The following is a 27,862-nucleotide window of genomic DNA, read 5'->3' as shown; positions in this document are numbered from 1 at the left end:
ACACACACACACCCAGAGCGGTGGGCAGCCAACTCCAGCGCCCGGGGAGCAGAGAGGGTAAAGGGCCTTGCTCAAGGGCCCAACAGTGGCAGCTTAAATGTAGATGTAAATGTACATTGGCCTGCATGTTCACTAAATGTTCTTTTCTATCAGTGCCTGGTCTGGACTGCATCTGAGGGCTCAGGGCTGAACAAAAAGAGCAATAAAAGAAAGACAAGACAGGCAGAAGCTTGTAAGAACACCAATTCCTTTCATTTAAAAAGACAAATACAAAATCTAGACATTTTTACATGAGCATAAACATTTTTTTCAAGTGCAAATACCGTTACCCACTCCATGAAACCTTGTGGCAAAGTCGTTTCTCAAAGAAAATGGGGGGGGGGAAAGTTGCATTGTGTCGTTATTGAAGTTCTACAGCTGGAAAAATAAAAACAGCAGAAGAAAACAATGGATTCTTTGCCACAGACTTGATCACTTTCGGCTATTTCACAAGCCACTCTTTATGTGGAAATGAACTCAAATCCCTTTCCTCTAAGAGAGAATCCCGTGCAGCAGTGAAATGAGTCCAAAAGAGTGTTGAAAGGTTTGTAAGTAAGACAGTGTTGAAGTTCTGTACAGCTCGTTCTAGAGTCGAGTAAATCTACCTTTATATATCAGATCAACCCGAAGTTTAACCTTTAGATTCGGGACAAACGGAGGGTAAATCGGACAACTCCAACGCCCACATGTGCTGTGAAGAGGGGCTCTTTCCTTACGGTCCTTTTTCCAATAAAAGCTGAGGCATTACGAAGTGTGTTTACCTTTATTTATTTAGTTCTTTTCATTTTTGGCCTAAAGCACCCAGCTGGCCTCCAACATCAGCAGACGTTGTAATCTGGTTGGATGTAGGTTGTGACGTTGGGGGACCAAAATTCTAACAGCCGTCTGACGCCAACGTCAGTTTGATGTAGAACCGTGACGGAAGCAGATATTCCTCTAATGTTGGTTTGTAACCAAAGTCAAACATGGCAACGTCGTTTGAATGTAAAATCTCAAAATTCTGTTGTTCTTTTATGGTGGCCAAAAAAAAACATCTGCTAAACTTCATAATGTTAACATTCATACAAATGTGAAATTCTAACGTAATACACTGATATGCTGGTTTTAAGTCATTGTGTAACGTCTGTCTAATGTTGGAGCTTGTTTTAACCCAGTGTTGGGTTTGATAGATATGCGACTTCGATTTCCAAACAAAATTTAACGTCTGTCTAACGTTTGGGCTTGATGTCGACCCAATGTTGGGTTTTGATGGATATGTGACTTCGATATGCAACCAAAACTTAACATCTGTCTAACATCTGTACAACTCCGGTTTTGACGTCAATTTCCGATTTAAATTTTTAACGACACTCCAACAGCAAGTCCAACATCTTTCTGACGTCAAAGTGGCGTTCAGTGCCGCTGGGTAGTGATGCTCAGCGCTAAATTCATTGCACGTTTGGGAAGGCGGTGCACAGGCTCACACGAACACCAGGGCGGCGCTCTTCAGAAAGAGAGGCTGGGGCAAAATATCAAAACATCCCGAAAAGTGAAAACTGACAGAACTTCAAATCTCCTGTTTTTTTTGTGGCTGAACTGAGCTGGTATTATCACAAATTCTCCCTCATTCCAAGGGTCAATAGAACATTATTCGGGACTGGCCTTTAGCTCTCCAACTCAAAATTAGTCTACGTTTATTTAATATTTACAATATACAAATAAAAACCAAACAAAAATAAACAGTAAAGGAGAGATGACGTCACCCGTTCTTATCAACCCTCTCAAACGTCTCCTTTCAACAGTATCACTTAATATCAGAAGAGAACAACAAACACAACAACAAACACATTCGTAAGGCACACAATGCGTTTCTAACGTGTACGTGAAGCCATCTGTAACCGCAGACCACCAGCTGACCCTAAACCCTGCGGTGGTCCTTCAGCATACGGGACATTATAGGCAATGAAAAAAAAAAACATGCATGATAACGCAGCGGTTTACGGTACGCGGACTGTTTGGTGTGTATTTAAGTAAATCATTTATATTGTTGCTGCCGCAAAAAAACGCAAAAACCTTGTATCTCCAAAAATGCAGCTAAACACCTTCTTAGCTTTCTATGAAAGTCAATGTAAAAATATTTTATTCTAAGTCAATTGTGAAGCATTTCTATTGGTCGGTTTTAATGAAATTCTGATACAATGTTGAGACTGCAAAATTGCAGATACAAGGATTTTGCAGGACAGCATTCGTATAACAGAAGAATGATCAGGAAAATTCACCCTAAAATCTTTTTTCTCCACCTTTTCGCTTAGGTTTTCATCCAGCTTTCCAATTGAATTAGCTCAAATTATTGTGAATACGGGTTTTTATCAGATCTGCACTAGAAAAAATCAGAAATTTGATTAAACTTAAATTTAAAAAGTTGGAAAAGAACGTCATGTTTCTGTTTTAGGTAAAAGGCCAACGTCTGTTTTAAACCACTGATCGATTTCCAACCAGAATTTAACGTCTGTACAACGTTGGGTTTTGACGTCCACCGCGGTGTCCAACATCTTTCTGACGTGCTCTGCGCTAAAATTCATTGCACGTTTTGGGAAGGCGGTGCACAGGCTTGCACGAACACCAGGGCGGCGCTCTTCGGAAGAGAGACTGGGGCAAAATATCAAAACGTCCCGAAAAAGTGAAAACTCAAAATCAGTCAACTGCTTGATTGGCTAAGATATGCAAATGTGGTATTTAAGATGGTTGCTGTGGTATTTAAGGTGGTTGCTGTGGTATTCCAGGAGGTTGCTGTGGTATTTAAGATAATTGCTATGATATTTAAGGTGGTTGCTGTGGTATTTAAGATGGTTGTTGTGGTATTTAAGGTGGTTGATGTGATATTTAAGGTGGTTTCTGTAGTATTCCAGGAGGTTGCTGTGGTATTTAAGGTGGTTGCTGTGGTATTTAAGATGGTTGCTGTGGTATTCCAAGAGGTTGCTGTGGTATTTAAGATAATTGCTGTGGTATTTAAGATAATTGCTGTGGTATTTAAGGTGGTTGCTGTGGTATTTAAGATGGTTGCTGTGGTATTCCAAGAGGTTGCTGTGGTATTTAAGATAATTGCTGTGGTATTTAAGATAATTGCTGTGGTATTTAAGGTGGTTGCTGTGGTATTTAAGATGGTTGCTGTGGTATTCCAGGAGGTTGCTGTGGTATTTAAGATAATTGCTGTGGTATTTAAGGTGGTTGCTGTGGTATTTAAGATGGTTGCTGTGGTATTCCAGGAGGATGCTACAGAGGCTCAATGTGGTTGCAAAGATATTGCCTATGTCCTGATTTAGCTTGATGATGACAATTACAGATTTTTATGTTTTTATTCTGTGTTTGCTGTGTTTTCTATTTGAAATTACACGGATGGAAACCTAGTTAACGCTGTGACGTTTTAAACTGCTACAGTTTTTTTCTCAAGCTAAAACAACCAATAGGATCCATACTCTGTTGGTCATGCCCCGCCCATTTAAAAATAAGCTTTCTGTCTTCTGGAAAGTAGAGAAGAGCAGTTCAAAACACTTCAGCAAATTAATGGACAGTCCATTAAAAAAAAGATTTTTGGGTGGATTTTCCCTTCAAATGAAAGCGGAGGAAAGTTGAAAGGCTTGAACGTAGCGTAGCAGGTTTAAAGTGACGTTTTTCTGAAGAAGCAGCAATCGCATGTCCTGCAATAAAGAAACACATCTCCGTCTCGTTCCTCCACTAAACCCCGTCTCTCCACATCAGCCGGGAATCGTTTCTCAACCCTTTCCTTCACAACCTCAAAACTAAATGCACTACGTCTTCTAACGCCTCGTTAAATTATCAGGAATATAAGGTAATAAATGAATATGCAAATGGCATTAATATGATCTGAACAGGCGGCACTTACACTTTCACTGTTTTAACAGCACGGCAGTACGAGTACAGGCGCTCTAAGAGCTGAAATGTTTGATATGAAGTAAAACCGAAAGGTCGGAACCGGCGAGAGAACGTCAGCGGGTACTGGACGGATAAACGAGGGGGGGGGGGGGGGGGGTTCCACTAACTAGAAATGATGAACGGAAGCGTTACCTCATTCAAACATGTACCTCATTTCCACATCCGTCAAATACATATGGGAGCATTTCCTTTTACAGTCCCTTAGGCCTTAGGTTCTAGGTATTAACCCGGTACGTACCTTTAAGGAACCGATTCTAAAGTACTGAGTCATTATTCTTGTCATTATTTTGGATAACAGCCCGATGAGCTCCAATGCACTCTTAATGGGAAAACTAGCAGATTCTAGCTATTCAACTGAAAAAGGACTAAGGCGTTCCTTAAGGAAAATAGCAAGGCGGCGGTTGCTGTGGCTTTCCAGGTGGATGTTGTGGTATCCCACATGCTATCCTGCTGACATAATGACATTACAGAGGTGCAGAAACCTTTGCCCACAAAGTTCTGCAAACCAAATGAGCAAAAAAGGCTCTGTAACAGCGGGGCGAGTTTGTGAACAAACATTTAGCAAAAAGCAGCTTCAGCACTTGCCGGGTGGTTGCTTTGGCTTCCCACATGGTTGCAAGGGTGTCGCTACTGTTCCGGCATCATCAAGACTTTATAAGAGGGGTGTGAAAACTTTTGAAATTGAACAAATGGTAGAAAAGAAACACTACTTGTTCAGTGTTGATATTTTGAAATGCACAGGTGGTTGCTGTGGTATTTAAGGTGGTTGCTGTGGTATTTAAGGTGGTTGCTGTGGTATTCCAGGGGGTTGCTACAGAGGCTCAACATGGTTGCTCTGGTACCCCACATGGTTACAAGGGTATTGCCAATGTCCTGATTTAGCTTGATGATGACAATTTAAAAAAAACCCACACACCATCTGTTGTGTCGATATGTTGAAATTCGCGGGCTGGGTCAGCAAATACAATAAAAAACGGGGAGGAAGAAAACGAGGCGACAGCTTAAGCAATTCTCGGGTGGCTGCTGTGGTATTCCAGGTGGTTGCTGTGGTATTCCAGGTGGCTGCCTTTCATTCCTACGGAAAAAAAACTGGCAAAAAAACAAACAAAAAAAAACCGACCCTAACTGTACGTCTTGGAGCTCGCTGTCATTTCATACCCAAAGTATTTCGATGTTAATTGTGTGGAAATGATTTACATATTCAAATTAAGCCAATTCTAAAGCTCCTCCCGCTTTTGTCGATGCTCCTCAACTCTCGAAACTCCCTCTTTTGCCAAAACTGGACTCATCTGTGGTTCCACACACAAGTCCATGGTATGGAATCTGCTAGCCCTCTCACGCCTTGTTTTCCGCGGGACGCGCGATTGGCCGAGAACGACTGCAAACAAACAGACAAACAAACAAACAAACAAACAAACACTCAAATAACCAACAAACACAGACACAGAGTGGTGACCGAACCGAACTCTCTGAAGCCCTACAAGTAGGCTCTGCGGTTCAGCTCGAAAGGTTCTGCTCGGTTCTTGTACCCTTTTCTCCGAGGAGACGACTGGCTGGGCGGAGGCTGGGCGGAGGCTGGGCGGAGGCTGAAGGGATCTGCGCAGTGTGCTGTAGTTCTGAAAGCTGGTGCGGCCGGAGTTTGTTAACCATGTATGTGGAGTTATGTGTTATGGAACGCATGCTAGGTCGACTGAAGAAAATGGAAGCCTGGTCATGGTGTCGGTCAGAGGGGGGGAGGAGGCAGGCGGACGTTTCTCTGGCTACTTGTATGGCCGGAGGAAGGCTGAGACTTTGCTGCTGATGAGGCGGATGAAGGAGCGCGGGAGCATCTCGTTCGAATCCCGGGCCGTGTACTTGTAGTAGTTGCTTGGGTGGGCCAGAACGTCGAAGAGAGTTTTGATTAATTTTTTATCCTGATAGGAAACAGAGAGAGAGAGAGAGAGGACAGTGGAGGAGGTTACGGTCAAGCCTTACTCACTTTTGTACCACGCTCCTAAAAAAAATAAATACAGGAGGTGCCATAGAAGGAGGTCTATCAGTTCCCTAGGGAAGCCTGTCGAAGCTCCTCTGTGTCGCTCACGTACCCCCGTCACCATCTCCATCTTCTCCATGCCTTTTCTCAACAATCCATCAACATTAAAACCGGTCAAATTTTACTGCAGGCGGTCAATTTGACCCCTTAAACAGTCTAAGGAGCGCCGGCGGGCCGAAAGGTAGCCCCACCGGTGTGTACAGAAGCCCCTGTAGCTGCGTGAGAGTGTGTATTCAGCCTAAACTCTTGGAATGGCTTCATTACAGTGCATCCCAGCTCCAGTCCAGTGGTCCTCAACTCATTATAGTGGGTCAACACACCCCCTCAGACCCTTTTAGATATTTTAAAATTCACAGGTGGTTGATGTGGTATTTAAGGTGGTTGATGTGGTATTTAAGATGATTGCTGTGGTATTTAAGGTGGTTGCTGTGGTATTTAAAGTGGTTGCTGTGGTATTTAAAGTGGTTGCTGTGATATTTGATGTGGTTGCTGTGGTTTTTAAGATGGTTGCAGTGGTATTTAAAGTGGTTGTGATATTTAAAGTGGCTGATTTGTTATTTAAGGTGGTTGCTGTGGCATTTAAGATGGTTGCTGTGGTATTTTAGATGGTTGCTGTGGTATTTAAGGTGGTTGATGTGGTATTTAAAGTGCTTGATATGGTATTTAAAGTGGTCAAGGTGGTATTTAAAGTGGTTGCTGTGGTATTTAAGGTGGTTGCTATGGTATTTAAGGTGGTTGCTGTATTTAAGGTGGTTTCTGTGGTATTTAAGATGGTTGATATGGTATTTAAAGTGGTTGATGTGGTATTTTAGGTGGTTGCTGTGATATTTAAGGTGGCTGATGTGGTATTTAAAGTGGTTGCTGTGGTATTTGAGGTGGTTGCTGTGGTATTTCAGGAGGTTGCTGTGGTATTTCAGGAGGTTACTACAGAGGCTCAATGAGGTTGCTCTAGTACCCCACATGGTTGCAAAGGTATTGCCAATGTCCTGATTTAGCTTGATGATGACAACTAAATAAAAAAAACTCTCCATCTGTTCTGTGTCGACATGTTGAAATTTGCGAGCTGGGTCAGCAAATAAAACGAAACATTTGGAGGGAAAAAACGAGGCGGCAGCTTAAGAACAAACCGAACAAGCGTTGGAGCAGGAGTTGGGGTTTACTCTCCCGTTAAAGACAGCAAATCTAACCTTCAGGATTTCTTGATGATTTTCAGAGGCGTAGAGTCTCCCGTCTCGAACGATGTCTTCAACCAACTGCTCATAGTCCTCTGAAAACAGAACGCAAAGGACCTTTAGGGGAAGCTGTCCTGAGAAACCTCCGATTTGGACTAAATAATTAATTTAGATATTTTATTAATATTATTATTATAGATTTTTTTGTAAATGCATCTATTGTTTTTGCATTCTATAGTCTTTAGCTTTTAGCTTAAAATTTTTGATTCAGGGACAGTAAAATTAGGATGTAGGTTGATCCCAGGAAAAGAAGGTTGCCATATATCACGTCAAATTTCATATTAGAGCCTCGTAGAGTGAATCAGATGGCCAAATAGTGCCATAATAACAGTGTCAGATTTAAGTTGCACATTTAAAACTTTCAATATTGTTAAAAAAAAACTATCAGACCAATATCTGTATAAAGTAATTAATGTAATTTTACTGGATCAGAGTAAGACAGTAAAAAATTCATGTCCATAGGACATGAATTTTTTACTGTCTTACTCTGATCCAGTAAAATTACATTGATTACTTTACTGTTAGTATTTAATCTATATTAGCTATTAAACTGAATTAGGAAATTAAAGCCATTACAAATAAATAAATAAATGAATGAAGTGCGGTTCTGACGGCGAGCGAACAGGCGTACCGTCGTACGTGACGTAAGGGATCTGAAAGCCCCGAGCGCTGTTCGCATCGTTGGATTTGAAATTGATCCAGAGGCGGCGGGAGCGAGCGGTGAAGGCGATGGGCCGCTCGTACGTCTGACACGTCTCATACGTGGTTATGGAAGTTACCGACCCTGAGGAGAGTAAAATACAAGAGCACATGATGGAGATTCACACACACACACACACACACACAATATGTCGATATTCTACAATATTCTGCTGGCTTCAAACTTTCTTTGCATTAATTCGTGACACTTAAAGAATTCCTTGATTAAATGAGACGATTTCACTACATAAAATGTTCAAATAATCTGTAACTTTAATAATATATTTCATGGACTGAAAATATTTAAGATCTTTTCACCAGGATCGTCTTTTATGCAGCTCACAATCTACCTCTGAGCCAACTGACCACTGCAGCTCACGCCATGATCCGTCCAACCCTCAGACACAGCACTTGAAATGGGCGAGTGGCAATTATCGGGGACCAAGCACTACGCGCACAATGATGGGCAGAGCTTTTAGACTGGCCGTATTCATGATGCTTATTTATGAGGTCTCAAAGGGAGATTTTTGGGCATTCTGCACTGTAATTATATGTATGTAATTACTAAAAATAACAGTAATTAATAATTGCGAGTTAAGTCTAATTAGTTTCCCACTGTATTTTAGAACTTTCATGTTCAAGGAACAGCGCCTCCTCAAGCCCACTACAGGGTCTTCATGTCCGTTCGAGCAGTGGGCCCTAACACTGGTCCTGGATGACCTCCTGCCTGCCCAGGTTAGAGGTTTCCTGCTCTAACACGCCCCCTTCAGCTCAGGAAGGGCTTGGTGATGAGCTGATTAGCTGGGTCAGGTGTGTTGGATGCAGGGGAAACACTACAATTACTCAGGGCCAGGGTTGGGTAAGGAATAATTGACTATTAAATGTGGTATTTAAGGTGGTTGCTGTGGTATTTAAGGTGGTTGCTGTGGTATTTAAAGTGGTTGATGTGGTATTTAACATGGTTGATGTGGTATTTAACATGGTTGATGTGGTATTTAAGGTGGTTGCTGCGGTATTTAAAGTGGTTGCTGTGGTATTTAAAGTGGTTGATATGGTATTTAAAGTGGTTGATATGGTATTTAAAGTGGTCAAGGTGGTATTTAAAGTGATTGCTGTGGTATTTAAGGTGGTTGCTGTGGTATTTAAGGTGGTTGCTGTGGTATTTAAAGTGGTTGCTGTGGTATTCCAGGAGGTTGCTGTGGTATTTAAGGTGGTTGCTGTGGTATTTCAAGTGGTTGCTTTGGTATTTAAGGTGGTTGCCGCGGTATTTAAGGTGGTTGCTTTGGTATTTAAAGTGGTTGCTGTAGTATTTAAGGTGGTTGCTGTGGTATTTAAGATGGTTGCTGTGGTATTCCAGGAGGTTGCTACAGAGGCTCAATGTGGTTACTCTAGTACCCCACATGGTTGCAAAGGTATTGCCAATGTCCTGATTTAGCTTGATGATGACAACTAAATAAAAAAAAAATATTATGAAAAAATAATAGAATTATGTTATATATGTTATATAGATATGATTTCCATCTCGAGTCACTTACAGTTCTTCCTCATCACCAGGACGTCTCCGCAGTCGTCGTCGGACCGGAGGAAGATTTCCGGCACCACAATGAGGATTTTGCGCTTGCTCGGGGGGTTGATGGTCCATATGCAATCCACGTTAGCAGGGTAGTCTCCCGGATAGTTCGGTGACTCGATGTACCCGATGAAATCTCCGATTTCACCTCCGCATTCCCGGTCTACACACACACACACACACACACACAAATACACACACACAGAAGATACAGTTACTGGATAGTCTGACCGTTTGTCTAGAAGTCGAGACTGGAAGCCAATGAAAAACAAACGTATATGTCCGGAAAAAAAAACAGGAATTTTTCAATTAGTTCTGGATCGGCCGACGTCTCTCTCTCTCTCTCTCTCAGAACTCCCAGAATTCCAGAACTCCTGTCTGATTTGCAGGCAGAGTAAACAAACAGTTCAGACCAGGCCAGTTCAGAAGAGCGCTGAATAAAATTCTACAGAGCGACTGAGATCGGCCTCAAATTACTCCAATCACGCCTCTGCACTTCAAGCCCAGATACACTATGTCCAAATGTTTGTGGACACCCCTTCTAATGAATGCGTTCAGACATCTGTGGTGGAAACAGTAAGCCTCACTCTTGCACTGGGAGACGCTGGTGGCTCCATCAAAGTCAGTGGTGGTGTTTCCAGGGCAGGAGATGCAGTAGTTCTGCTTAAGGTCTGACTGGTAGGTTCCCACAGGACAGCGGATGCAGCGATGCACAGACGTGTTGTAGTAATGTCCCGCAGCACAAGACACTGCAACCACACACACACACACACACACACACACACACAATCACAGTGATGATTTAAGGCCTCAGGAATTAAAGATGAATCAGGAATTCCACAGTAATTCCATAAACACCATATGGACAAAAGTTTTGGGACACCTGAAGAGTCTATCCTGCCTTGGTCCAGGGGGAGGGTTAGGATTGGGACCAGGGGGAGGGTTATGATTAGGATCAGGTTGAGGGTTAGGATTGGGATCACTGTTAGGGGGAGGGTTAGGATTAGGCCCAGGGGGAGGGTTAGGATTAGGACCTGGGGGAGGGTTAGGATTGGGACCTGGGGGAGGGTTAGGATTGGGACCTGGGGGGAGGGTTAGGATTGGGACCTGGGGGGAGGGTTAGGATTGGGACCAGGGGGAGGGTTAGGACTAGGACCAGGGGGAGGGTTAGGATTGGGACCAGGGGGAAGGTTAGGATTAGGACAAGGGGGGGGGGGGTTAGGATTAGGACCAGGGGGAGAGTTAGAATTGGGTCGAGGGGGAGGGTTAGGATTAGGACCAGGGGGAGGGTTAGGTCTGGGTTTAGATTAAAGGGTGAGATAAGCAGGTATTAAATCCAAGTGGACACTGACCTTTGACCTCACAGTCGTGGAAGGAGTTGGCTCCCTCTTTCTTGGTGTCGAGTCCTCCTCCGCAGGGGAAACAGAGGGTCCTGCCGGGATCAGGCTGGTATGTGCCCCGAGCACAGGCCTGGCACGGCTTAAAGCCATCGCTGGAGTAATGGCCGGATGGACACTGACCTGGAATCAGACAATCAGACAAATAATGAGTTTTTTTTTTATTATTAACATTAAAAAATTAATAAATTAATAATAATAATAAAATAATAATAATAATTATTATTATAAGAACAATTAACGACTTATAGCTGTGAGGCGAGACCTCCATGAGCATCGCGGCTCTTAGGTGCCCATGGCAAGCCAGTTCACCATTTGTCCCTCCTTGGAGCACGTTTGGTAGGTGCTGACCACTGCATACTGGGACCACCTCACAAGACCTGTCTGATGATTTAGAGATGCTCTGACCCTTTTGGTCCTGGGTTGCCTTGGTTACCTGAGCAGGATGTGATGTTGCGCGCTCCTGATGGGCCATGGCGGTCTCCTCCAGGGCAAAGGTCACAGGCCAGCTGACCCTCGCGCTCCTGGAAGGTCCCAGGAGGACACTGGACACAGCGCTCCATCTCCCCGTGATAATACGACCCGGGCAAACATCTGACTGAGAGGAGCAGGAGGAGACAGTGAGACAACTACTGCCCAAATCTCCTATCGGAAATTTCAAATCTAAGCCCCAAAGACACGTCCTTACCACAGCGCCCGCTGTCCTTCTCTCTCCCTGGGCCGCAGTTGTCGTGTTTATCCGCAGCGTGAGCCACTTTCTGAGCCACCTCGTACTCCAGCCCCGCCACGCGGATCAGGAACCTCTCCTGATTGATGGACTTCTTCAGCGCTTTGATGGAGGACTTCATCTTCTGCTCCATCTGCTTCCGAACACAGCTCAGGTCACAGCTCCCTTTAGCAGGACACAGCAGGAGGGAGAGGGTAGAGTGTTCAGAGTCAGATACGAAACCGGACATTGCACTGCACTGCATGCAGACGCTCCTTTTACTGCAGATCAAAGGTCTTCTGTTGACCACCTTCACCTGACCGCACCTCCACTCTCCACTGAAGAGAGTGTATGTTAACACCTGTAATCTCACCTGTAGTGTCCCCTGGTTTAATCTCCGCCTCCAACTCCAGGGTGATGCGTGTGATCTCCTTATTGGACGGGTTACGGGTGCGGCGCCCTCTGGCCTTCTTGGAGGAGTCGCACCTCAGGTTGACGAAGGTGACCTGGCAGTTGTTGCACAGCTGACCACCTGTGGATCATAGGGTCAGTCAGAGGTGCCTCAGCAGTCAGATTGTGATAATATTTCATAACACAATGCGTTACAATTATATACACTATATGGACAAATGTTTGTGGACAGCCTTTCTAACCAATGCTACTTCAGCTACTAGAGGATTATAAAGCCCCCCAGCAGCATTGAGCTGAACTGTGTGGAGCTGTGTTCTCTGAAGTGATGGATGGTGGTGGAGCTCCATCCAATACTTTCGGTATGAGTTGGGGAGGTGGGGATGATGAGGTGGAGTGGTGATCATCATCATCATCATTATCCAACATCCTGACTTCACTAACGCTCTTGTTGCTGAATGCAATCAAATTCTTACAGCAAGCCTTTCTCCCTGGACAGTAGAGACAGTTACTCCAACAAAAGCAGGATCAGCTCTTTTTAAGACCCTTGATTTCTGAAGAAACAATGAACAAGCAGGTGTCCCAATACTTTTGTCCAAATAGTATAATAGTATTTTCAAGGAACAGTTCAGGAAACAACCAAATGAACTTGATTGATCACTGACCCCAGATTCTGTAAATTACCCAAGACATGTTGGGTACCTGACGTGTGCTGCTTAAGATAAGATCAGGAGATGCTAGGATAACGAACGACGGATCCTAACGAACACCGAAAACTCAAATGTAACCAGTTAAATTTCTTAATGTAGCTTTTTGAGTGGTTTCAGAGTCACATACTCATAGATTTTACCCTGTACTTACACAAATGAGATGGTCGTGACCATCTGTGCCCAGGGTCTGTTAGCAACATAAGCCTAGCATCTCCTGTTCTGAACTAAAGAAGCACAGGTCAGATACCAAACATGTCTTGGCTGATTGGTTTGTTATTGGGTCAGGATTTTACACCAAATTATAGTGTCGTTATTGGGGAGCATAGCTGTAGCGGATTATTCCTGAGGTACAGAGGTGTCTAACAGCTGTCTGGCTGCTTATCGGCCTCAGTGTGATGCCAGTCACCTGGTCCGATCTGCCTGCCTCCGTCCTCCGCTCGTCCCCTGAGTTTGGGGTGCAGGTGGCACTTGGCGTTTTTGATTCGGAACGAGGCCGTCTGCTTCACTGGAGGAGCCAGAGTCTCTACACACAAACAAACGCAACATTGGCTTCCTATTGCAACCAAAGACATCCGTCAAATTCATTAATCTGACCAATCATATTATGAGGGTGGAGCTCTATATATACGAGTATATTCCCCATAAAGGAATAAGGACACTGATGACCTGGAAGGGAATAAGGCATAAACATGCTTTCAGCTGATACCTATGCAGCTCTGGCTGTTGCTGGAGTTAACCCTGCTGCTCTGGCCTTTGCCTCGTAGCACAGGGACTCCACAGCTAACGGAGTAACTGCTGTCAGACTCTGCAGAAACAGCAAAGCACAGGTAATGAGTACCAACACACAACAGCCTTAAAAAAAACAACAGGAAATTCATGCACATGCATTCTGTGTATGGAGGTAAGATGCAGGTGGGTTCAGGGGGGGTCTCTATTTTAAGACACAGTGTCAAAGTTGACTCAGGTTCTGAGATTATAGGCAGTCTGATCTGGCTATTTGTTCAAAAAGGGGTTGATAAGGGTATCCCTGCGGTGTGTACCTGCCAGGTAGTGTGCTTTAGATGCACAGGTGAGGGAGCAGCTCTCCTTCTTGCCCGTCTTGCTGCAGGACAGCGTGGCTTTAGGAGCAACCAGACTGGATGCACACTTTACCACCTCTGTGTGCAGAGAAACAGTGGAGTTTAACACATCAGCCAGGACTTCAGATCAAATTAGCCATTCATAAAACACTGCTGGTGTAAAGTGTAAAGTGGAGCGTACTTTAATAAAAACACTTAGACAAAGGCCTATAGAATATAAAACAGCCTATAGAGCATCCTGTAAAACAGCATATAGAGCAGCCTATAGAACAGGCCTATAGAGCAGCCTATAGAGCAGCATATAAAACAGCATATAGAGCAGCCTATAGAACAGGCCTATAGAGCAGCCTATAGAGCAGCATATAAAACAGCATATAGAGCAGTCAATAGGGCAGGTCTATACAACAGGCCTATAGAACAGCCTATAGAGCAGCCTATAGAACAGCATATAGCACAGGCCTATATAAAACAGCCTATAGAGCAGTCAATAGGGCAGGTCTATACAACAGGCCTATATAACAGCTTATAGAACAGCATATAGCACAGACCTATATAAAGCAGTCAGTAGAACCGGTCTATAGAACAGCCTACAGAACAGGCCTATAGAGCAGCCTATAGGACAGCCCTTTAGAACAGACCTATAGAGCAGCCTACAGAACAAATCTATAGAACAGCCCTATATGAACAGACCTATAGAGCAGCCTACAGAACATGCTTATAGAACAAACCTATAGAACAGCCCTACAGAACAAATCTATAGAACAGCCCTATATGAACAGCCCTATAGAACAGCATGTAAGCTACAATACAAAGTAAAAGGGCACATCATGCCTATAATTACTCATCATCATCATCAGCTTTCATTACTGCTGGCTGCTGCCACTGTGCCGCAATGCCTGAGCTGGCCACTAGGTGTCAGTGCATACATACCTATGCAGTCCTTCTTGTTCCAATGCAGCTTGTGTCCCGGCGGGCAGGTACACTCGTAGCTGCCCTGCGTGTTCACACAGCCGAACTTACAGCCCCCGCGGTTTATACTGCACTCGTCAATGTCTGAAAAAAAATCACCACAACCAACAACCAGGATGAGCTCCTCAAACAGAAACGGTCCAAATCATGACCCGTTCTGAACACACTGTTCCTAATGAAGGCGTGGAGCTCTAATGAAGCCTCCTGCTGCTGCATGCAGCTACGGTCATCACATAAACGTGCGAAAAAAAGAAGATCGTAACCCAAACAGCAGGGAGGGACTGGCAGCAGCTTCTATTGGACAGTAATGCTTTTCCCACCTTCACTCAGTCGGGCCTCTCTGAAGTTCAGCCCAGATTTGTGAGATTTCATGGTGACGCATTCTCTCATCCACCCCCCCCCAACCAAACACATACTGTTTCTGAATTCCCCCCAACCCTCATTCCCTGCTAAACATAATAAGGGCACATTAATTGGTTCTGAGCATTACATTATATGGAGGTCCTTTCATCTGTGGAAGGTCGTAGTTAGCAACAACAGCAACAGCAAAAGCATGGAGTAACTGCTGTGTCTATCACGTCAGAGCTGGTTCCAACCCCGCAATGTGATTGGCTGAGAGAATTTCGCACCTACTATAATAGCAGTCTGACCAAAGCCCTAAGTCCCAAACCGCAAATACACCAAACACAGTGCAGAAGTGCTGCTAGGTAGGGAGGTAGGGTACACCGCATGGTTTGAGACACGACATTAGATCAGCCATCAGAAGGAGCATGATCTGCTGCACCGTTTAAGGTAGGATGGATCACCAGGAATCACTGGGAGTTCCCGAGAATCCCGAGTCGTGCCGCTTTGCCATCGGCAGCTGGAGTCTGAGGGAGCACAACTGGCCGTGCTCTCTCCAGATGGCGCTCTTTCCCCTCATCACTCTTAAGCGACGCTGGCCGGCGCGGATGTCTGTTAACTGGTGCGACGGAGCTGGGGTCCCGACATTTTCCCAGTTGGAAAAGAGGCGGCGTCTGGCCTTGGAGGAGCCCTCATGATTTAATTGATCAAAAATTGGTCAAAGAATCGGTCAGATTTTGATTGATTGATGATACTCAGATAGTCAAATGATGTGGCATTCAAGCAATTATTGACCAAAGCTGTGCCACGAAAACCTTCCCCACACCATCTTCAGAGCCACTGCAGCCTCAGCTTTCTGTTCTTGACTGACAGAACTGGAAGCCCCCCCACTCCCCCCCCCGTCTCTCTCTCGGCCTGTGCTCTGAACTCTCATTAATCTCCGGAGAGAGAGAGCGCAGAGCGAGAGAAAGAAAAACACTGCTTTGATTGACGCCTCCATTGACCCCATGCGTCAGCAATTGTTCCTGCCTGAGACACGAGACACAACTCCGGAGGGGGAGGAGAGAGAGAGAGAGAGAGAGAGAGAGAGAGAGAGTGGGAGAGAGAGAGTAAAAGAGTAAATAATATTTATTCTTCCCTCAGTAAACATTCATTAATATCTCTCTCAGCCATCCTGCACAGACATGCCTCAGACACTCACTCAGAGAGAGAGGGGGTGATCAAACGAGCGAGGAAGAAGGAGAGAAAGTGAGCGAGAGAGAAAGAGAGAGAGAGAGAGAGAGAGAGAGAGAGATGGCAGCTTTTAAACCTCTCCTTTATCCATCCTTTAACACCCAGTCCTTCCTCAACCCCGCCGTCCCGCCGTCCCCCTGCCCTCTCGCCGATCGGTCACTCCACCCAGCCAGGCTGCCCTCAGATCAGCTGCTTTGCATTCACACATTGCATTCGCTACATGTCCAAATGTTTGTGGACACCTCTTCAAATGAACACATTCAGCTACTTTAGGTTGCACCCCTTGCTGACAGAGATTTGCAAACACACACACACACACACACACAGCTTCAGGTATGGGCTAAGGGGGTATAAAGCCCCTCAGCAATTGTAGCTCTCCATCCAATACTTTTGGGATGAGTTGAGGATGATGAGGATGATATTGTGGGGCGGTGATCATCATCATCCAACATCCAAAATCTAATAGCCTTCTTCCCTGGGCAGTAGAGACAGTTACTCCAACAGAAGCAGGATACACTTGAATGTCCCAATACTTTTGCCCATTTAGTGTATATCAGCCTTAGGAACTGGCACAGACACGCAGTGTCATTGCTGCAGAGCACCAGAAGCTTTCTGAGTACTAACAGTGCCCCCTTGTGGAGAATCCTCAGGCTGCCGGAATACGCAAGTGAGTTACAAGCTAAGCTGCGCAGTGATGTGTGTGTGTGTGTGTGTGTGTGTGGGGGGGGTTATGGGTGTTTCTGTGTTACCTCCACAGTGAGCAACTCCATACAGGACGTAGCCTTTTTGGCAGTGGCACTCGAAACTGCCCGGAGAATTCACACAGGTGTGGTCACACGTCCGGTCAAAGGAGCACTCATCTATATCTGCAGAGAGAGAGAGAGTGGACATGACATCAGCTCATGATCAAGCAGGGAAGGAAAACTCGCTACATGCTACAAAATATATATTAAGGCTGCATCACCATGGAATCCTGTAGTTATGTGGGTTTAGCTGAACGAGGTGAGGGCAGTGCATGGAGGTCATACTGTTACGTAACACCACTCTCGGCTGAAGGCCGAGCGAGGGGCCGCACTTCGAACAGGGAACCCAAAGAAACTGGGTTGGCAGAAAGCTAATGCGGCTAAAAGCTAACGCTAGGTCAACCAGAGAAGGGAAAAGAGCTAGCAGGGGGTATTATTTTGAGCTAGCACTAAGACTAGGGAATAATTACAAAAAATGCATTTGCTTTTTACAGCGCTAAGCTAAGCTAAGCTAGGCTAGGCTAAGCAATGAGGCTGTGCGCCATCTCTGTGAGCTAATGGTAGCTCTGCGTACAAGAATATCAGAGAGGTTCAGTATATGCGGAGGTAAAGTAACAGGGTGGTAAATAGAAAATAGGCTTGTAAAACAGCATCTGAGCATTTCTACATCAATCAACTTCAAATCATTTTAATAAGTTTAAAGTAAAGGAAAGAATATCTGTTGTTTTATTATTATTAATAATATTTAAAAAATAATAATTAATTATTTTAATTTTAATTTACATAATATCTAATATCTTCCAGTATCAGAGAGTATCAGGGAGTATCAGGGTGTCTGTAAACGATCCTACCGGCCGCTTTCACCCCCCTCACCCCCCAGCCGCCCCCGCTCTCCCGCCCGGTGTCAATCATTCCATTACAGTGAGTTGCTTATAATCTGTGTATAATCAGTGTTTAACAGCAGATCATTAACACAGCCCGGCGCGGCTTTACACTGCAGCTGAACTGTTAAACGGCTCCCCTCGTCCCTTTATTTCCTCAGGCCATGTGGAAGTGATTTCCCCAGCGCGGCCGTCAACCCCTCAACCCCCCCCCCTACCCCCCCAACCCCCACCCCCCCACACCTCGCTTTAAGAAGGAATGTGCGGTAACCCAATCCGGCAATGTGTCCGGACGGAGCTCGAACGGATCACTCTGCCACCTTCTGCATGACTGACAAACAAGCCCTCAGACGGGTGGATGGCGCGTCTGTTGCACTGACCGTCCCACCAACACCAGTGTCCTCCTTCCAGTGGTGGACGGGTGGACAGACGGACAGATAGACAGGACGGGGTCTTTAGTAAAGACAGTGGTTTTATACAGGGAAGTGTTTCGATGGTTCTGTGCCTGGTTAAATGGTCCCTCAAATACAAGGAACTAATTTGTAGATGGTTCTGTATAGAACCTTTTAAGAAGGTTCTAGATAGCAATATATTTCAACATTGTTCCAGGTCAAATAACCCCTTAGAGAGATTAGGTACAGACACAGACAGATAGACAGGTATATAAACAGACAGATAGACAGACATATAGACAAACAGGAAAACAAGACAGACAGACAGGCAGGTGGACCTACAGACAGACAGACTGGGAAAGAAGATAGACAGGTGGATAAACAGACAGACGGACAGACAGACAGGAGAACAAGATAAACATGTGGATAAACAGACAGACAGAAACAAGATAGATAGACAGACAGGTGGACCTACAGACAGACAGACAAACAGACAGACTGGGAAATAAGGTGGACAGGTGGATAAACAGACAGACTGACAGGCAGACAGACAGGCAGGGAACAAGATAGATAGACAGACAAACTGGGAAAGAAGATGGACAGGGGGCAGAGGTACAGACATATAGACAGACAGGGAAACAAGATAGACAGACAGACAGACAGACAGACAGGTAAATAAACAGAGACAACCAGATAGATATAGACAGATTAATAGACAAGACAGACAGGTGGATAAAAAGACAGACAGACCAACAAGACAGACAGGCGGATAAACAGACAGACAGACAGACAGAGGAAAACAAGGTACATAGACAGACAGGTGGATAAACAGACAGACAGACAGACAGAGGAAAACAAGGTACATAGACAGACAGGCGGATAAACAGACAGACAGACAGGGAACAAGATAGACAGACAGACACTCTGGGAAAGAAGATGGACAGGTGGATAAACAGAGAGATGGACAGACAGACAGACCAACAAGATAGACAGGTGGATAAAAAGACAGACATATAGACAGAGGAAAACAATGTACATAGACAGACAGGCGGATAAACAGACAGACAGAGAAAAACAAGGTAGATGGACAGACAGGCGGATAAACAGACAGACAGACAGACAGACAGAGGAAAACAAGGTAGATGGACAGACAGGCGGATAAACAGACAGACAGACAGACAGAGGAAAACAAGGTAGATGGACAGACAGGCGGATAAACAGACAGACAGACAGGCAACAAGATAGACAGACAGACAGACTGGGAAAGAAGATGGACAGGTGGATAAACAGAGAGATGGACAGACAGACCAACAAGATAGACAGGTGGATAAACAGAGAGATGGACAGACAGACCAACAAGATAGACAGGTGGATAAACAGAGAGATGGACAGACAGACCAACAAGATAGACAGGTGGATAAACAGACAGACAGACAGACAGAGAGTCTCTCAGGGATCGTCTACAGGCGGTTAAATGATTGGTGAACTCTGCTGAAGGCAGTTGGGTCTCCGCTGGGTGTCAGCATGAGACAGAAAGCAGCGGAGAGCGGAGAGCAGGACAGAGCGCTGCTGAGATCGGCTCATTTGGAAACGATAAGGCCCAGATTTACGCAATCCATCATGGGTAATCAAAAAACCCAGAAAAAACGATGTAGGTAATCAAGACATCAAGGCCGGGTCTGGAGTGAACAATGGAGGCTAATTAAACAAGGACTTCCAAAGACGCCGACAGGCAGCAGGTGATCCAGAGTGCTGGGGTTCTTCAACCTACTAGAAGAAGTGGTGTTACACCATAAACATGGCCCAACCAGTCCGGCAGCAAAGAGCTCCGACTAATAAACATACAGAAAACCAGTGTGGTCCAGTTTGGTTCCAAAGCCAAGATGACTTCAAGGATCTGTGGAGAAATCTGGAACACAGCATTCCCTGGTTCTGTCCAGCCCGGCCTGGTCAAGCTTCATCAGACGTGTTTTAGGAGCTGTTGGCAGATTCATTAAGGGAGCCTGGCCATTGTTACCCTCACAGTGACCGGCATGCGTTCAGCAGGGCACCGCTGACAGCAATGGACTCCAGCTGCTTGCCTGCAGTGCAAACCTTCACTTAACCACATCTCACCGCAGGTCTTGCGCATTTGTACGGATTAAGGTTGAACGATGATGTCGACCCAAACAAAAATGTACCCAGAAAGGCTGTTCATGAATGAAGGTAATTAACATTCTAGGACTGGAAAGACTTTAGGGGGGTGGGGGTAGCAGTGGGTGGAGCAGGGGTAAGGGGGTAGGTCACCAATCTCAATATGACACTTGATTCCATAAATACTTAGCGGTATTAGGTTGGAATATGGCAAAAAAAAAAAAAATCATAACGCAAGCCTTGAAGATGCTTTTCCAGTATGGACAAAAGTATTGGGACACCTACTTGTTCGTTTGTACTGGGAAGGCTTGACACTGGATTTTGGAGCAGTGCTGTGAAGATCTGATTGCATTCAGCTGCACAAGATACTGGATGGAGCACCAACCACCAGTTCCAGAGAACACAGTTCTTCTGCTGCTCCACAGATCAATGCTGCTGGGGGGGCTTTATAGCTGCCCCTCTAGCCCAAGCCTGGCATAAGGCAGCATGGCGCTAATAGGTTCATGATGCTTATCTGCTCCAGAGAATAGGACTATTGGCTGTACTTCTAGACTACTAGACACTAAACTCTGAGTGTGCAAATGCAGAAGGGGTGTCCACAAACATTTGGACAAGTAGTGCACAAAGCATATTATAATACTGTTGGCAATTGGCAATTGGTTGAGGCTCCTATCCAGGGTACACTGGTAGAAGAGTGTAGGACTCTTACTGGTGCACCGCCGCGGGGAATTGAACCCTAGTTTGCCACAGGGAACATGGTGAACACTCTTCATGTTATAGATCATGTTGAAGATTCCCACAATTCCCAGGAAAGTGCAGGACGGCGAAGATCTAGCAGCACTGGCCTCTTGTTTTCGGAAAGGCCCCGTTGGAGTGCGTGGCAGAATGCGGGACGGGTGTACGTGCTAACCAGCACAAGGAACCTAGTGGAGATAGACACAGGGAGCAGAGCTGGCACTAAAGCACCTATCTGCTCATCTCACCACATCACATTAAGTGGGTCCAATGATCGCCGACAAAGGCCAGGAGGGCAGGTATGAGTGGGATCAATGGGACGATTGAAAGAAGGAGGGAGGGGGCTCGGCATGGTTCCTCGGCACCTCCAATGGTATGTCAGCTTTGCTACTTGCTAATCTCAGACTTAGCGGCTTCCCTTTTCCACTGCCAGTTTGAAATAATAGCACTTTGTGGAAAAGCCAACATCAAGACTGTTTACAGAGCACAGATAGGGGCTCTATCAGCCACCCTTTAAGGATACGGGGCATGATCAGATAAGAAAGCGAGTCAGAATGGCCTGCTGAGGACAGCAGGGGTGAGATTCTTAGCGGCGGCTAAGGAATGCGTCTAGATATTCGGAGAGGTGGCGAAGGACAAGCCATATCCTGATTGATGGCGCTAGGGGGGGGGGGCTGGGGATGGGCAGGGCAGGGCACCTACGGGGCCGCTCTCGCTCCAGATAAAGCAAATATTCTGTTTACACGTTCCACCCGGAGCATTTAGACAGAGGGTAAGTCCTGTCTCTGTTTGGGGTGCCGAGTCCACCAGGTCTTAGCGAAAGGTCAAGTGTGTGACACTGGGTTCGCCCAGTGTGGGTCTTCACAAGTCTTCTGCAAGTATTTGGAATACCAAATGCCAGCGATCCACAATGGCGTTCCGTTCGTTAGTCATCTTCCTTCAGCACAAGCTTTGGCTTATTTTAGCTGTGCTAATCCCAGGCCAAATTGCTAAGCACATTAGCCAAACTCTCAGGCCAGTTTCCTGGACATAATTAGGCCTAATCTTGGGCTACAGTTGCACTGCCAATGGTGAATCACCGCTGGAAACTCCAGTTAGTCCAGGCATAGATCTGGGGCAGAGCTTCTTGAAGTATGTCCTGGAAATCTGTATTTTCTGGGAATTAGCATGCTTGTGGCTAACTAGAGGCTATTCAATCAAGCATCCATCTGCAACAGTGACTTCCAACAGGAACAGATGGTTCTGAAATGATGATGGTTCTGAAAGCCAAGGCCTTCGACTCCAGAACTGGCAACTAACTGATCCAACTGATCTATCTGCTAGCCCACCTCCCGCCCCCCTCGCTGCTCCAACACCCTGATTATCAGCTGGGTTGAATCAGGTGTGCTGTGGATTTGTCAGGACTGCGGCTGGGAAAGCACTGAGCTAAGCAATCTGCTTGACCTCTCACCTTAGGGTGCACTCATAGAGCATTGTGTAGAAAAGCGGCTGAAGATAAGAGCTTTCCCTGCTGGTCCACACCTACCGTTTCCCCATGAATACAATAATAGGCCTCACACAAACAGGGATAACTCCCAGATTACCCCCCATGCCACCCCACCCCCTTTGTTCCAAATGGGGAGGACCCCTTCCCCCACTTTCAGACAAGACTGGAGCAAATGTGGCTCTCGTTAGATGATGCCCATTTAACCCGAACCAGGACCAGCTCAAGGTATCTGAGGAGCAGATAGAGGAGTAGAGGTAGGTGCCCTGAGCCTGGTAGGAGCAGGGAAAGAAAACAAGAGCACATGACATGGAGCAACCCCTGGGTGGAGCAGAGAGGCATGCTGGGTTTGCCTCAGCAGGGTTTTGGCCAGGCTTGCAGTCCATCACGATGGACATTATGGACCATGGTTTATTAAATGGGTATTTTTTAATCGAATTGTTCAATACCCATAATACCCTCCGAAAGGCACTGGGTACTTCATAACACTTCGAGCTTCAAGTACGGCTCGGTTCGACCCGCCATCCCTCAAAATCCACAGAAGACGAGCGTCCAGGCTTTTTTCTGTCCTGCACCAAAGTGGTGGAACGAGCTTCCCCTGGGTGTCCGAACGGCAGAGTCCAACGCTCGCTGTCTTCAAGCCCAGACTGAAGACCCTCCTCTTCTGAGAGAACTTGGGTGAATAGCAGAGTGGTCTCCTTATTGACTTGTGTTTAGTAGAGTCTAAGATTAGAGGAGCTTTAAATTTTTAGTCTATTCAAACTAGCTGAGGTTCTTCTTGGGTAAATAGCAAAGCACTTTTGTAAGTCGCTCTGGAGAAGAGCGTCTGCTAAATGCCTTAAATGTAAAAGTAAATAACACAGTAAGGACAATCCACACCTTACTTATGTTCACATAAACCCATTACAGACAGGGCTGGAGTCCCCAGAATTGGCTGTAAGGGTACTGGTCCAAGTAATGGGATTAATTAGAAGGAATGACTGAGCTTTTCGAGATCCCAACACTCCCCAATCCCAAACAACCATGAAGAAAGCGAGGCACAATTCCAGCCGAGCCTTCAGTCCCTAGACCACAATGTCATTCAGTTGGGTCCAAATGTCTCAGAGTATACATAGGAAGCAAAGAACCAAGCTTGCGGTCCCCGCATGATCAGGGTCCTGTTTCTCCACACAGTTTGACAGGCCTGTTCCACAAAGCAGTGAGATGACTCAGTTAGGAGTATGTGGTCGCCGAGATTGGCAGGGTGGTTTTCGCTGAGCTGTGCCGCATAGGAAGGCGTCTATATTAACACCCACCGGGCCAGCCCAAACAAACTGAAATTGAATCAAAGCTACAGGATCAACAAAGAATTCAGCCATGCTGGAATAAACCAGCGAGTCGTTGAGGGAGAGGCTGCCAGATTCTGTAAACGCATGAGCAGTGGCGGCGGCTGCACCACGGTTAGAGCCAAATGTTGACATGGAGAGACCGACATGGGCCGAAAGAAAACAGACAGCAGTCAGTCAAAATGCCACAAATGGAAACGTCCCAGAAGCCTGATTATCTCAACATGCATGCACTCTACTGTACATGCTTCTACCCCTGTTGGAGGGCTACTCAGGGTGGGGTTGAGATTCGATTCCATTTAGCCTCGAGAGCATCGTTGAGGTGAAGCACTAATGTTGCCAATTCGGTCTGGTTCACAGACACCATTCCAGCTTATCCCGAAGGTGCTCAAGGGAGCCCTCAGCACTCCAGCCTATCCCAAAGGTGTGCAACGAAGCTCCATCTCATTGCAGAGTTGTTTAATTGAGCTTCATCGCTCGAACCTATCCCAGAGGTGTTTGACGGAACTTCATCACCACAACTCATCTTGATGGTGTTCATTAGAGCTTCATCATTCCAACTTATCCCGACTGTGTTTGATGGATCTTCATCACCAGAACTCACCTCAACAGTGTTCTCTGGAGCTTCATCATTCCAACTTATCCCAAAAATGTTCATTAGAGCTTCATCATTCCAACTTATCCCGACTGTGATGGAACTTCATCACCACAACTCATCTCTATGGTGTTCACTAGAGCTTCAGTATTCCAACTTATCCCAAAAATGTTCATTAGAGCTTCATCATTCCAACTTATCCCAAAGGTGTTCTTTGAAGCTTCATCATTCCAACTTATCCCAAAGGTGTTCATTAGAGCTTCATCATTCCAACTTATCCCAAAGGTGTTCATTAGAGCTTCATCATTTCAACTTATCCCAAAGGTGTTCTCTGAAGCTTCATCATTCCAACTCATCCCAAAGGTGTTCATTAGAGCTTCATCATTTCAACTTATCCCAAAGGTGTTCATTAGAGCTTCATCATTCCAACTTATCCCAAAGGTGTTCTCTGAAGTTTCATCATTCCAACTTATCCCAACTGTGTTTAATGGAACTTCATCACCAGAACTCACCTCAACAGTGTTCATTAGAGCTTCATCATTCCAACTTATCCCAAAGGTTTTCACTGGAGCTTCATCACTCAAACCTATCCCAGAGGTGTTTAATGGAACTTCATCACCACAACTCATCTCATGGTGTTCATTAGAGCTTCACCATTCCAACTTATCCCGACTGTGTTTGATGGAACTTCATCACCACAACTCATCTTGATGGGGCTCATTAGCGCTTCAGTATTCTAACTTATCCCAAAGATGTTCACTGGAGCTTCGATCACTCCATCTTTCACTCCATCCAGCAGTTACACAGACTGCCACCCTTTACACCACTGCCGTCTTCATTTGATGGGGTCAGCAACATTTGACTCTGAACTGCCCTCTAGTGGATGCATTGCAAGACATCCAGGCCAACGTCTTCATTTTTTCATACGCAAAGGAAGCAGAAATGAGCCTTAAGCTTTCCCAAAGGTGCCCCAAACTATCCCAGCTCATCCAGCTCATCTCACAGGTATCTGATAGCCCTTCATGGTTTTAGTGAACGTATTTCCACCACTCGACAATGCAATGGGATCTTTCCACTGCTCTAGCTGTTAGCCAGTATTACTCATGGTGATAAAGGTTTGCCCCAAAGTGTTCCACTGTATTGGCAGAACTTGCCTACGGAAATTACACAGCTGTGTCCATTCAGTTTAACACACTATCAAGCTGAAACTGGGTACTTCACCGTTTTCAGTCTTGGTCACCTGGAAAACCCTTATGTTCCACCAAAGCCTGCAGAGAAATGCTTCATTACACGCCGCTAATCGAGATGTGTTCTGTTTATTGTCTTTCTTCCATCACTTGCAAACTGTTCCTCCAGTTGCCCCTCTGAATCGCTTTGAGATGACCAAGCCGTTCTTAGCTCTTCAGGACCACCACAAAGGGTCTGCTCGGATGACCTGTTCCTTCTCCTCCTCCTCCTCCTCCTCCCTCTCCCCCAATTCCTTCTCCTTTCCCTCAGTCGAATTCTCCTTCTCATTTTCTGCCCTTCCCTTTCTGCTGTTCCTCTGTGGGCTGTGTGTTTGCTTTGCGCTCTCCTGAAGCCTCCAGATGTGTCCGTGTGCAGAGCGCCGCTCCCCCGGTGAGGGAAGATTGAGGATTTTCTCGCTCTAATTCCCCACACCTGCAGCTCGGCTCAGCGACGTGGCTGGGCCGCCTCCTCTGTTTGCTCAGTGGCTGGGTGCCCGCTCCCCCGCCGAGCAGGTACCCCTCCACCCTGCAGCATAAACGCGCTGGCCTTCGCTGGTAGCCCGTACAAGCAAGGAAGCGCAGCCTGCCGACTATGGCATCTGGTGGCATTACGGGGTGGGATCAGGCAGCAAGTGAGCAGAAGGTCAGTTCTGGAAGGTGATAATGTTGGAAGCAGGAAGAACGGTCAAGCGCGAGAACCAAACTGTGATGTTCTGGACAACTGGGTCTCCAGAACATCAGGCAGATCTTCTGGACGTTCCCTGGTATGCAGTTAAGTCAGTACCTACCAAAAGTGCTCCAAGAAAGAACAACCAGCGAACCGGCGACAGGGTCAACTTTCTGCAAGTTCTTACCACCAGCGGTCAGCACTGATCTCATACCTTGACAGGTCCTCTCGTTGGTCAGCAGTTTGTAGCCTTTCTTGCAGCTGCACTCGAAGCTCCCCACTGTGTTCCTGCAGACGTGATCGCAGCCGCCGTTGCTCATGCGACACTCGTCGATATCTGGAAGGGGGAGACAAGTCAAGAGTCAACCACATGTCCAAACACTACAATCCAACATGTCTTCTGAAATCAAGAGCATGAAGAGCAACCGCTATTCGTCTCCGAAGGTTCCCTACACTAGATGCTGGAACAATTCCTCCATAATTAGGTCAACTTCTGACTATACTGGTGGTTATATTGACATGTTGGCCTTCAGTTCTACTTGTGAAGTCCCAACCAATGGTAGAGCTTTCTAACCCAATCGTATCTACACAGGATGATTAGGTCTGGCCCTGCAGAACTACCCTAATGACCACTGACCAGATGTAGGTTTATATGGTGGACCATTCTTAGCACAATATTGAGGAGTAGCGTGACACAGGTTTTTGTTCACGGGCCACTTTATTAGAAACCCCATACCTCACCTTTCCACCTTGCTGGTGCACATTCAGACCATCTGTTGCGGCACGGTTTGGATTCATCAATGGTGGAGCGTGACTATTAGACCTAGACCCTCATTTCAGGCCACAAATGTCCAAATTTTAGCAAAAACCCCCATACAAGGTGGACTTCTAGTGGTCCAGCAGATCGAGGTGCTGCCACTATGACCTGAGGATCACTGTTTCGATTCCAGGGCTCCAACACTGCACTTCTCCACAAAGCTTCCAATGCTGAGGGGGGAGGGGGGGCTTTTGGAATTGGCCATGTTGACCTTACGCTCAACTGCAGCTTGTCCATTCTGTTGACGTGGGACACCATAAGCAAATTCCAAAAGGGTGTCCAGATACTTTAGGCCATGCATGAATGCAACCGCATGTGAATTAGTGTAGAATAAAGAGGAAAACAACAGCACATAAGCAGGATATCAAGCAGCCAGACTGAGCTTTAGTGAGCTCTAACAGTGACGGGCGGATCCACCTCCTCCAGCCTCTCGCTGGCTGTCGGTGGATGGTTCCCATTAAGCCTGAATCATCTCTCTAAATGAGGCGTCCATCTCCAAAAAGGGGCTGGCATCAT

General features: G+C 46.0%; 1 protein-coding gene across 2 annotated transcripts in view; it reads right to left on the bottom strand.

Moving 5' to 3' along the window:
- Positions 1-230: 230 nt before the first annotated feature.
- The window catches only part of scube3 (signal peptide, CUB domain, EGF-like 3), a 116,138-nt gene continuing 88,506 nt past the window's right edge, over positions 231-27,862 (bottom strand). For both annotated transcript variants that reach the window (XM_072656547.1, XM_072656546.1), the window contains 15 exons: positions 26,744-26,866; positions 17,099-17,215; positions 14,736-14,858; positions 13,767-13,883; positions 13,433-13,531; positions 13,133-13,249; positions 11,982-12,140; positions 11,591-11,794; positions 11,339-11,500; positions 10,858-11,025; positions 10,093-10,254; positions 9,471-9,668; positions 7,868-8,020; positions 7,192-7,271; positions 231-5,885 (listed from right to left, as the gene is read on the bottom strand). In XM_072656547.1, coding sequence (XP_072512648.1) covers positions 5,733-5,885; positions 7,192-7,271; positions 7,868-8,020; positions 9,471-9,668; positions 10,093-10,254; positions 10,858-11,025; positions 11,339-11,500; positions 11,591-11,794; positions 11,982-12,140; positions 13,133-13,249; positions 13,433-13,531; positions 13,767-13,883; positions 14,736-14,858; positions 17,099-17,215; positions 26,744-26,866 — 2,135 coding nt within the window. In that variant the 3' untranslated portion in view covers positions 231-5,732. The remainder of the gene's footprint in view (positions 5,886-7,191; positions 7,272-7,867; positions 8,021-9,470; positions 9,669-10,092; positions 10,255-10,857; positions 11,026-11,338; positions 11,501-11,590; positions 11,795-11,981; positions 12,141-13,132; positions 13,250-13,432; positions 13,532-13,766; positions 13,884-14,735; positions 14,859-17,098; positions 17,216-26,743; positions 26,867-27,862) is intronic.

This window comes from Salminus brasiliensis, chromosome 14 (assembly GCF_030463535.1).
Source record: "Salminus brasiliensis chromosome 14, fSalBra1.hap2, whole genome shotgun sequence".
NCBI classification, from domain to species: domain Eukaryota; kingdom Metazoa; phylum Chordata; class Actinopteri; order Characiformes; family Bryconidae; genus Salminus; species Salminus brasiliensis.
This window is presented reverse-complemented; position numbering and strand designations above follow the sequence as displayed.